This window comes from Bacillus rossius, chromosome 1 (genome assembly GCF_032445375.1).
Source record: "Bacillus rossius redtenbacheri isolate Brsri chromosome 1, Brsri_v3, whole genome shotgun sequence".
NCBI lineage: Eukaryota > Metazoa > Arthropoda > Insecta > Phasmatodea > Bacillidae > Bacillus > Bacillus rossius.
In genome coordinates, this window is record NC_086330.1 from 176,136,444 (window position 1) to 176,149,132 (window position 12,689).

General features: G+C 38.2%; 1 protein-coding gene across 1 annotated transcript in view; it reads left to right on the forward strand.

Moving 5' to 3' along the window:
* Positions 1–9,514, forward strand: part of LOC134539875 (sodium/bile acid cotransporter 7-like) — a 48,137-nt gene extending 38,623 nt beyond the window's left edge. Inside the window, exons 5-6 of the mRNA XM_063382253.1 lie at positions 7,969–8,094; positions 9,471–9,514. Of these exons, the coding sequence (XP_063238323.1) occupies positions 7,969–8,094; positions 9,471–9,514 (170 nt within the window). The remainder of the gene's footprint in view (positions 1–7,968; positions 8,095–9,470) is intronic.
* Positions 9,515–12,689: the final 3,175 nt, after the last annotated feature.

The following is a 12,689-nucleotide window of genomic DNA, read 5'->3' on the forward strand; positions in this document are numbered from 1 at the left end:
GGAGACACCGATCCCGGCGCCACGGTACCAGCTGCGTGCCCGCGTGCTCGCGCGAGAATCCAGATGCTGTGCGATAGGGACGTGGGAAGACGGCGCGCACACCAGGAGCGGGCACGCCCACCGGGCACGAAAGGAAACGTCGGCATGACAGGCTATTCGAGAGGGGGGCAATTGACGTCAGCCGGGGCTTCGCCCCACGAGCCTGATCATCCTCCGTTCCCTTTCCCAACACCTTCCCTACCCGGCATTTGTGTCGTAACGTACGTAGCCGTGTGCGATTCAAACTGCGCGCCACAAACTACAGCAAGAGGGTGCTTAGACGCAGTGCGCCGCACCCCTAAGTATACCAATTCATATTGTAACCCTTTTTCTTTTATTCTTTTGCCCCAGTGTCTTGTTGCAGTGTAATCATGTGGTTCTCCAATTTAAATATTATAATTAATTATAAAACTATAGACGTTGCCCGGGCGGACCCGAACAGGCACGGACTTGAACGAGGGTAGAAATGTTTTAGAATAATTCTTAATAACTACGTAAACATTAATGTATTTTAAATTACCAGTAATTTCTATATAATTATTAATGTAATCTACTATTTACTTAACTTTCGCCGGGGCACGGAATCGCAGAGTGTGTAACGGTCATTGTGTTCGGCGCGAAGGGGCGCCATGTTGCCACCTGCAAACCATGATCTCATCCCAGTCTCCTTCTACAGCCGGCCGAGAGCGGACGTCTCTGTCGACACCCCGAGGACATCACCGTTGAGTCACTGAGTCTTAATTCCATAGTTTAATTTATTCGAATCTCTTTCTTTCATCCTCGGGGCCTCTCTCGGTCGGAGAGACTGTTTGAATAATTAATAGTAACTCCTCTGAGTTTTTAATATCACCATCGTAATACGTAACGACTTGGGGCGGCCACGTGCGTGGTCCGCCTCTCCATCTAAACCGATTCGTGCCCCGGGCATTTTACCTGCTGTACCAGTGAAAGAACGTGTACGGAAATAAATCGTGAGTACATAAACTAATTAACTGTGTTACGTGTCTTTGTGTTCGGGGGACCACGTGGGACCCCAACCTGGTCGGCGGCGTGTGGGACGCCCTGAGAGCCCACTGAGTGTTAGAAGCGTGCCCGACGCTGAGAGCGGGCTTAGGTAGGGTCGAGAGCGGCGCGTTCAATATCCAGAGGGCCAAATATCTCGCCGCACACGGGCCACGTAACGCCCTGAGTAAGAGTATCAAGCCGGGTCCACGTGCCCACTCACGTGGTGGCGCCCACTATTTAATATCGATAAATTCACCACAACACCGTACGCCCTCAACTCTTTTCCCCACCAACCACGAGGTAGAGTCTAGAGGCGCGGTTTTTTTTACGTGGTATCCCCAATAGTCATAATCCACTGTGATTTTCTAAATAAGAACTACTCCGTCCTTAGTCGTTTCGATGGACCAGGCTGCGGCTCAGCATCTGATCGGCTTTCTGAATTAAATACCAGTGGGAGAACTGGAGAAGGAAGGGGTGTTAATGTCGGCGGTTCATCATCAGTCATTTTCATTTATTAATTCTGAGAGTTCCATTAAGTTGCTGGAAGTCTCTCCAAAACAATGGAAGCACACTGCAGAACATTTCAGCCCTGCTTTTCGACATCCACACATCGCTCCACAGTTTCCTTTGCATTTGCAAAAGATCAATTTTAGAAGTTCAGGGGGTGCTGGAGGTTTAGAGTTCTGCACTGGCATCAATAATTTTCCACATTTTTTCCAGCCCCAGTCTTCAGGATCATTATAATTACCAAGCCACGACTGGACCTGATGGTAGACTCGGAAAGTATGAAAGCGAGCTGTGTCTTGTGTTGGAGGAAGTGAAGATAAGTTAAATGTACTTTTTGTCACTGCCTTGGCGAATTGTTTGTATCTTAGCTTGTCAAGAGAATTATCATCTTTATTACCACCGTATAAAGATAAAAAAACGTTCACCAATTACAGTGAGCAAAGCAGGGTCAACTCTCTTGTTGAGAAACAAAGCCGTTCCACTTGCAAACTCTAAATGTTTTTCCAGGTTTTTCACAAATTTCATTTTACCGATATTGTAAGGAGCTGAAGTTGTGTCACATCCGGAAAAAGCATGAAGAAACAGCAAGTTATCCGCAATGACATTTCCGTACATAAAACCTGACGCACAATATAATTGTTCTGCTGTTCGTCCTTTTGATGGTTTTAAAAAAAATACATTTGCTTGTTCTCTGCCAAGTGCTGTGAGCAATATCAGTATGTCAATATCTTCAGCTAAAATAGTAACAGTATTAAATAATGGAGATGCAGCAAGAGCAGTGCGAACGATAAGAGCGTCTGCGTCTGATTCTGCTTGGTCAACAGTGAAACCCATTTCCGAGAATACAGTTTTAAAAAGTATAATAAAGTTAGATTTGTTCTTCTCATTACCAAGAAATTTCTCTTGTGATAATGTCGGTATGGTGTTCTTGTCAAATTTTACTTCTGTCGACTGGTGTTTTTTCGTGCGGTGCAAACGTTCCCAAAACTTTCTTCCTGCGACATCAGGGTGGTCTGAGTAACCGTCAAACACAATGCTTGCAGAGAGCCCGAAGTGTTCTTGTACATATTTGACGTATTTTGTAGTTATATCCTTGAACAATGAATTTCGATCCCAAATTACTTTATGTAAAAAAAAACCACCGTCAATAACAAAATGACTCCTGGCGCTGATGTTAGAGGATCGTTCCACCGGTGTAAAGGCATTAAACAAAGATGACTTAGTACCTTTTCTCATGCCATCCTCCACGAATAATGACACGTATAAAATAGGTATAGTTAAGAGTACTGAAAAATAGTACTCACTTCGGAGCGCTGTAAAACCTTAGCTATTGACTTAATGAAAACATGATGCGAATAAAAGTTTTTCCTCAAAAAACGATCTACAAAAATGGTCAGTTATCATTTTTTCGTAAAATGATAAAAAAAAAGTTATATCGAAAAATATCAATTTTTTCCTCGAATTTCTGAAGATTTTCGCTTATAACTTTTTTATTTATAGTTCTACGACAAAACGTTACTGGACAAAAGTTGTAGAGAATTGAATTTGCAACAAAAAATGTTAACAAACTTTTTTTATCAAATAAATAGTTTAAGAGATATATCGTAAAAACCATTTCAACCCCTATTTTCAAGATGGCGGCCGTGGGACAAGGGTGGCGACCCCACAAACTTGGTTTTAGCTTTATACTGACCCCCCCTACACATCAAAAAAATAAAATTGCGTCCTCTAAAAAACGCAAGGTAAGGCCTAAAAAATGTAACATTTCAATGGACTATGTATGGGAAAAAGAAAAGGGCTGGTTTTAGGGTTTTTCCGGCAATTATTCAAATTTTTCTCGCCGTAGAAACCATCTTTGAACTTCAACGAACATTTAAAAAAAAAATTGGCCAAATTGGTCCAGGCGTTGTTGAGTTATGCGCTTACCAAAACATTTTGCGATTCATTTTTATATTATAGATAAAGGGCGTCTAGGTTGCAAACAGTACTTACCTCTCAAAAGGGCGCGGTTCGGAATAAAGTCATTCATGTTATGTGAATCGTCAATTGGATATATATATTCCTTCGTAATTTACACCGGACGAGGAAAAACTTTTGATGATGAATACAAAGGCTTGCCATTGTCGTCACAAGTAGTTATGTCATTAGTGAAACCTCTTCTTGGGAAAGGTTATTGTGTCATTACTGACAATTTTTACCTCACCACAGCTATCAGATATGTTGCTATCACATTGAACCGATTATTATGGGACTGTGAAAACTACAAGAAAAGAAATGCCACCAGAATTGCAGAAACAAAAATTGCCGAAAGGCAGTGTCATGGCTTTCCAAAGAGGGAAACTATTGGCATTGAAGTGGATGGACAAGAAACCAGTCACAATGTTGTCTACAATCCACAATTCTGAAATGAAAAGTGTTACAATCTATGGACAACAGCACATGAAACCACAAGTTGTGTTAGATTACAACAGTACAATGGGAGGTGTGGACATTGTTGACCAGCGCACAACAGACTATGCAGTACCCAGGAAAAGGGGGACAAAATACTATAAGAAGATTTTTTTCCATTTAGTGGACCTAGCAATATGGAATTCATTTTTGTTATATTCAAAGTTGGGAGGGTAGCAGTCACATTTGGAGTACAGAGAGGCTGTTGTCAAAAATTTGATTGAACAGTTTCACAAGCCAACAATGTCGCCAGGACGAGTTAGGCCTGGAAAATCAACGAATCCACTGAGAATGATTGAACGTCACTTTCCAGCTACGATCTCGCCAACTGACAAAAAAAGTAATCCTACACGCCAGTGTGCAATGTGCAGCAGGGTGACAGATGCATGGGGGAAAAAAATACGGCGTGAAACACGGTACATGTGTGAAGACTGTGGTGTGCCACTGTGTGTAGTGCTGTGCTTCAGAGTTTATCATACAACAGCAGACATTTAGGCAGAAATTAGTTAGGCCTACAGTCAGAGTGAAATGCATTCAAGAATAACTCCACAAATGTCAATACAGACTCGTGACATTATTCAGCTCTGTATTCAAATAAACATTCTGTGAAAAAAACTGAATGTCTCACATAAAAACTTTGTTTTTTTTGTAAAGAATGACATCCTTGACATTACAATGATTTTTTGTGTATTTGTGAATGTTCAGCTATTGCAATTAGTGTATACTGTACAAACCTTGCGGGGTAAATTTTTATACGAAGATCTATTCGGACTGACAACATTTACATAAAATATGTACATATGTATTTTGGTTTTCATGCTATTCAGGCAATTTTATAAAAAAGTAGATGTAATTTTGTAAAAGAAATATGTTATGTTGCAAAAGTTATTTCATTGGTTTCCATGTAAGCTTATACTAAATCTGGCTAATGTTATAAATATTTTTAGTAATATTAGCACTGACAAGTATACACTGGTTAGTAAACCAGTGTCCATTCAAAATGACATGATGGTGTGATAAACGTGAAATTTTAATGTATTTTGTGTGCAGTGGCGAGGCGTGAGGTTTACATGAGGGGAAGCAACAACTCCGTTCACACCAAAACATGATGAGGTTGGGGGGGGGGGGGTGGGGGGTCTGGGGGCCCTCCGCAGGGAAAATATGGATTTCAAGGTACAAAATGGTGCTATTTAAGTAGTTTTCTTAACTGAACATTGACTATTCCACAGGTAGAAAAATTGAAATTTTTTTAAATACATTATTTTTGAAAAATAATGATTGACTTACATTATTCTGATAGTAAAATACCTACTCTACATTACTTATATACTAAGTGGGAGTGTAGTATCATCGTACGCCCACAAATCCCCCACGCACTGCCAGCCAACAGCCCGCGGGAGAGATGCGCGCGCCCCGAGAGACGACCGCCGACTGAAACGCGACATCGCCACCTGCCGTGCCGAACTGTACCGGACATAGCCGAAGCAGTCGGCGGAAGAATTCCACCGTCTGCTTCGGCCATGTTCGCTCCAGTTCGGCAAGAAAGCGTTACCTTCGTAGCTTCTACCACGTATTTTTCCAGCCAATCCCCTCCCTGAACCTTTGTACCATGCCACCCCCCTCCCGAAAGGAAACTACTGCGGCAGCCTTCCTGCTGAAAGCGATCCTACCAGCGCTTCTAAACCTAGCAACGCTTCTAAAACAGAATGTTTTTGTGTCAACGAGTTCTTTTCTTATAGCGCACAGCGCACAGTATTGGGTCCCAAGAAGATAGTGTAAAAAATACATACACCTAACTGCATGAGCCAAAGTAAAATACTATTCTGAATAAAATATTTATTTAAAAAATACAATGTCTGGAAACTGCCTGGGCAAGCACTGCTTGCCTTGCTTGCCCTGACGAGACGCCACTGTTTGTGTGGTATGTCTATTTGCATATTGAATAGGTAAAATATATTGCTGCATAAATGTGATTTTCAGATAACTACTTTTGAGAAATAATTCTAACCATGCTGAACATTACTAATGTTGTTATAATAACTGTTCAACTTCCAATATGTGTTAAATTTTTTTTATCTAAATATTTATCTATATGATTATATTCCATAATTATTTATAATGTATTTACATATATTTCAACAATGGTGAGTATACTTGGGTGAGTAAAACAGTGAGCATTAAAAATTACATAATTTTGTAAAAAATGTAAAAATGTATGTTTTACATGTGGTAAGTTTATTTGCATAAAGAAAACAATAGATTACTGCAAAAAAAACAAAATTTGAAAAATGTATTTTTTGACACACATATCTAGCCATAATATAAATGTTAAGGGGTTAAGAGACAGTATTTTACTAACTTATACATGCTTTAGAGAATGTGTAATAAGTTTACATTGATTTAAACTTCATTAGTTTGTTACAGACTGATAAATACACTAGGTTATAGCTTCTGCACACCATCATGGTTGTGCGCCTCCCTCTACGAGGTGATACGCAACACGGAAACAGTTTCGTGTTTAGTTACTGACGAACCTTAGATGTTAAAGTAGGTACTGAGAAGCTTACAGAAAATAATATAATCTTAAAATAAGCTGTAAATACTGTTTTGTATGCAGCAGGATTAACACATGTTCAGCACAACTACTTAAATTATTAATTCATCATGTACAAAATGGGATGCATAAGTAGTGCTTCTTCGACCATTATTAAGTACTTGTTCCAATATCATTAATTCATCACCAGATAAGTAGGGTTTATATTATAGGAACTACTTCACAAAATATACTTTGTTTGCAAATAAATCCCCTGTTACAAATTCCACCACACATAAGGCGCCTGCCTAGCCAGGGATGTATTAGTGGTAATGAGGTGGGATAATAAGAGCAACACTCGCTAGTGCTTCTAGTGCAGGGTTGTGAACTGGCGCAGACTTCTCATCGTGCATTTGGCGACTACAAAGTTAAAGAGGTAAAAATAACATCATATGGTGGAGAAATGAAGAGAATGGTGTAATGCCAATTCCTTGAGTGCTTTCAAGAATCTGTAGCGGGTGTTTCATGCCTGAAATTTATTCTGAAAACACATGTTTAAGCCATTTGCACTCTTATAAAAATACAGTTTAAAAACTAAATACGAAAACAGAACTGCCCCTCCGGCTTCAGGGTGTTCTTAAGGGCTCCGCCTACCCGGACACACATACGGTGTGCAGAGCTTCAGGAAAAACAACGCGATTTCAAAACTACTCAAGATATCCGAGTGGGGTCTGTTTACGAAAAGCATTTTAGAGCTCGCTGAGGGCCGAAAAGTACTTTTGATTTCGGATTAAGTTTTTAAACTGTAGTTTTAGAAGAGTTAAAATGGCTAAAACGCATGTTTTCAGAGTGATTTTTAGGCGTAAAACAACCAGTACAGATTCTTGAAAGCACTTAAAGGACTTGCATTACGCCTTTATCATCATTTCTCAGCCATATAATGTTACGGTCACCGCTCAAATTTCATAGTTATCCTGTGACGACGAGACAACTGCGCGGCAGTTCAGAGCCTTGCGCTTAGAGGCGACACAGCGCTAGAAGCACCAATGATCGTCGCGCTTATCATCCCGCCTCACCAACACCCCCTGACGAGGCGGGCCCCTTAAATGCTTTTCATAAACAGACTCCACTTGGATATCTAAAACAGTTTTCAAATCGAGTTATTTTTTCTGACGTTCTGTATGCCATGTGTGTGCCCAGATAGGCTGGACCCCTAAGTGTTGAAGCGGCAAGATCGCATGGGTCCATAGCTCAACTTCAGCGTGAAAGCGAAGTGGGTTCAAGTTACTATAACCTTAAAGCTGTGATATAAGACTTTCTGAGACAAACAAATAATTTACTATTAAACTATGTAAGACAAACCTTGAATTGTTACATTTATACATATACTAACTTTAACAAAAATAAAATTTTTTGGCTTGAATGTTTTTTCATAGTGGCCATAACTCTGACTGTTTTGAAACTGATAATAGCAAAAATATCAGATATAATGGAATTAGATCCAGAGTCAAGAAATTCTATTGCTATTACGTATGCAGCAACACACAAGTCTCTTCGTTCCGGTAAGTAAATTACATTAATTTTTATTTATACTACAAACTTTAATCAACATAAAACAATGTAAATTTATTAAAGAAAATGACAGCTATATACAATTGACTATTTGTACTTATTGTGATTAAATTTATCTCAAAGTAATGTCTTGTAAACTTAACATGTAGTTATATAACCCGTACAAGACTTACAATAACTCAGAACTTAGTTTAATATAAACATTATTCAGACTGCAAGTGACTAAAGAAATCAATACATCTGTTTATCTTCATGTCAACTTTGAGGTCATTAGAGATGATAAATGGATTACATAGTACGACGGAACGAGAAAAATAGGCGTACTATGGGAAAAGTTACCAGTATATGGCATGTGCATGATGTTTCCTACTCAATAAAAATGAGGGAGAGAAGTGGTGTGACCATCCAATTACAGAGGTTCCCACCATAACAAATGGTTAGGTTCTAAAGCTTTCATGCTTGTTCTACGGCAATTCTTCAAACTGCTTCACTAAAGAAGTAGTATTGCATCTAGGTTTCTGTTGCAGAGTTTGGCAACACTATAAATCAAGTATTGAGTAGAGTGGAAGGTTGGGGAGAGCTGGGGCAACGAGGTGCGAAGGATGTGGCCAGCTTCTTCTCTATGGGAAAAATACTTAATAGATGCTAATGCCAGCTCCTCTAGGAAATGTGTTTTAAATAGTTATTTTTTAAAATTATGTTTATTCCTTGGTTCTACATTATAAGTTATTTTTAGTTTATTTTAGTAAATTAATTTGTTTAGCCATAAGCACCAATAGAAACAACTGTCTAGTTATTTTAAGGTAAAGTTGGTAAAGTAGGTAAAGTTTTTATTGCATTATGTTTTTAATGCATTTTTAGTTTAAATTGTTTTAAGATATTTTGTTAATTTTAGTGTAACGTATATTTTACGTGAGGCCTAAAATACGTGAACAAGTATGAACTATAAAATACACAAATGAACTTGCGCTCCAATAAAAACTGTTTGCACATCTCCGCCGCCAGGCGCGGTGCAGACAGGGATGAAGAGTGACGTAGTGACGAGTACGACAAGGCATTCGCAAGCACTCAGGTGACTGGTGCGGACGTCTGTGTGTGATTGCTGGCCACAAGGGCGGTTGCAGCGATTGGGCCGGACTGTACAGTAGTGATGGCTGAACTTAACTAACTTTAAGTAAATGTTACGTATTTGAGATGCACGAGTCGAGAGTACCGGAAGGGGAATCGGTGAGCAAAAGTCGTGGCGAATAAGTACGTGTGCGCTCAACCAGTGAGTCCATAAGCTGGGCAAGCCTTCAAGTAGCTGCTTGGTGGATTGCCAAAATTCCTGTTTATGGTACCAGGTAAGAAGACCTGGTTTTCGCAGCGACATCATCAATGAACAAGTCAGTCATAAGCTCCGTCGCCTAAGCCCTTGCATTCCCGTGGGCGAAGTCAGCTACTATGTTACATGGCGTCCCAGTTTGACTATACGAGTGTTGCGACTTCATATTAATGGTCGTGTGAGGGTACCGCCTGAAAACTTGAATTAAACTATATCGAAAGTGAAGTTTATGGCCAGTAGAACTACTTTAAGTAAAAGAAGAAAACATGCCCCTGAAAGGAAAATTTGTGGTACCGCCGTGCGCGGACTATTAATAGACCCGGGTTGAATCATTTAAATATTATTGTATGGGGCAATTTAATAAGTATTTGTGTTAATAGGTTTTTAAGTATTTTCCATGTGTAGAGGCTTAAATTGCTTATGTATGATAACCAGGCTGAATTGTATTAAGACATTTTCTGTAATTGTAAGTATGGTAAATATATATAAAAAATATACAGTAGTAGCAAATATTTTGTAGCTGTTATTAAATGTGGGCTGATCGAATAAGTTGATTGCATTTGGTTCTTACCTTAAATTTTGTGTATTTGATTGTTTTACTCTGTTTTTCGGGGCACCTGCTTTAAGGAACAGTGAGAAAAATCACACTAAAAATGAGGCAAATAAAAAAAAATTGTAATTTTTTAATTAATTTGAAGACAGTGTCCAAGCAGGTGTCTGATTTGTGTTGGCTTAGCCTGGATTGGGTAACCCACCACAAGGAGAAGACTACAAGTGGGAGAGAGAACTCTAGGAAATTTTTTAAGGACAGAACAGAAAGGGCAAAAAACTTAATGATAGTGAAAATGATAGGGACATGGAATGTCTTGGATGATGAGTGTGTGATGGCAACAAGCAGAATGAGAGGAAAGTAGGGTGAATGCTTGCCACCGGGCTTGTACACAATTGCAGCAGTTTTCAAATAAAAATATATAATTAGTTATTTGATGATTGTAAAATTTTTGAGATGTGCTCATAATTTAAATATGCTATATTAAAAAACTTCAATTTTTTTCAAAGCTGATAGTAATGTTTACCACACACACTCTGTATTCTCAAAGGTGGAGCGATGGTCAGGTGTTAACATCACCCCCTCCCAAGGCAAACAGGGTTACATTCCAGCAGGATCAAACCTTGAATTTTTGTAAATAGGAAACCTTATAAACATGACCATGCTCCAGTGGGTTTTCTTGTGGTGCTCTTATTTCCCTTGCACATTCAATCCGCCAATGCTCCATTTTCATCCCATTACCTCTTATTGTCTCTAATTACCCCTATGCTTTAGTCATTTTATCACTTTATTTTCAAATACAAAAAGTGTCTTAGTAAAATATTTAAATGTGAAGTCGCTGAGGCTAAAAAAGTGAGAGTTCTCATTAATGTAACAATAAACGGTGACCCTACCAATTTTGCCAAAGTTATATTACATGCTGCATGTCTGCTGAATATAAATATTAATCACTGTGAAATAATCTGTTTTTGATATTTTTTACCAACCATTTGGTTAACATACACAGGAAACACAATAATAATATCACTATAATAATGGCATAAACAAGTTTTTACATTCTGTTTGAATGCAGTGAGTCCTCACTACAACATACCTGTAAAAACCCACCTTTACACCATGCTTTTATTTGCTTGATTGTATGTACGTACATACGTATGAATGAATGAATGAAAATGGACTATGCAATAAAATCTTTCCATTAAATTTTTACCCACTTTTGAACATCTGTATGTGTTGAAATTTTGCATATGTATAAAAAACTTAAGACCTTAGTGTTAAGGGGAAGTTTAGGGGGGGGGGGGGGGGAAGAAGTCAGAGGGTCACAAAAACCCAATTTTGAGCTATGGGTAATAACCATGCTTTTTGTGTATCCATGAGGTTGGGAGTTGGGACGTGGTGGGAATTATTTTCACCAGAATAGACTATAACTCCAAAGGAAGGGGGGGGGGGGGGGGGGGGAAGTTAAAAACCAAAATTTAAAAATTTAAAAAATTAATGCCTTTTCAATTTGGAATGTTTCCGATCCAAAAGGTCGGAAAATGTGCCCAGGGAAAAGGAGCGCGGGGGGTTTCTGCCCTTAAATTTAAAAAAATTTAAAAATATATTTGTTTTGATTAAGAGTGTTTCTGAGGTCGGGTTATAGTAGAAAATTTGCCATGGGTTCGTTGATGGCAATATGGGTACTATATCTGAAATTATCTGGCCACTATTCAGGTGTGATCAAGTCCGTGTTGATTTTGCCACAGATGGTGTACAAATAATTAAAACAATACTCATTTAGTTTCCAGCAAAATACAGCCATGGTACTGCTGAAAGGCGAATGTTGCCATTAATACTGAGTTGGGCATCTACCATACATAAAATTCAAGGCTGCACTGTAGATTATGCAGCTGTTTATTTGGTATTGCGTCTCTTTGCTGCCGGACAGGCTTATGTAGCTCTTAGTCACGTAAAGTCACTGGATGGTCTCAAAGTAGCAGAACTTGATTGCTCTAGGATAACAAGAACAGTTTATGGTTTTAATGGTGATGCATTAGCTGAAATGACTAGGTTACGTTAACATTAATGACAAATTTTAAGTTTATTGTAACAAATAATATTTTAATCACTCATATTTAGTATTTTTAATTTGTTTCAATTACTCATATTCAATATTTTAATTTTATTTTGAGTCTAAAAAGAAGAAAATAAACTTATAGTTTATTAAAAACCAAAAACACTTTTATCATTGACTGAACTAAGTATTAAAAATTAAATTTAAGTTTTTTGTCCAACAGCCAAATAATGCACCATATCTTTGTATAACTAAAAGCATGGGTGCTCTCTTCTTTCATTTTCGTAATGACTATATCCTAAAAGTAGTGATATAAAATTTAAGACAAATATAATCAAGCACCTCACACTTTTAGTTATACAGAGTTGTGGAGCATTATTTGGCTGTTGAACAAATATCTTAAAATTAAATTAAATTTTTTTAATTTTTAATTTATTCAACGATAAAGGCATTTTTTTAACTATGCGTTTTTTTAACTATAAATGTTTATTAGTACTTAATAATGAAAGTTCTTTATACTGAACAGTACTTAATGTAAAACCTCTTCATTAGTGAAAGGACAAGAAAGGAGTAAAAAAAAAAAAAAAAAAAAAAAGTAGAAAGGAACGGACAAAAAAAAAAGGACTAGAATTGCCAGTGATCAGAAATACTAGTTCGG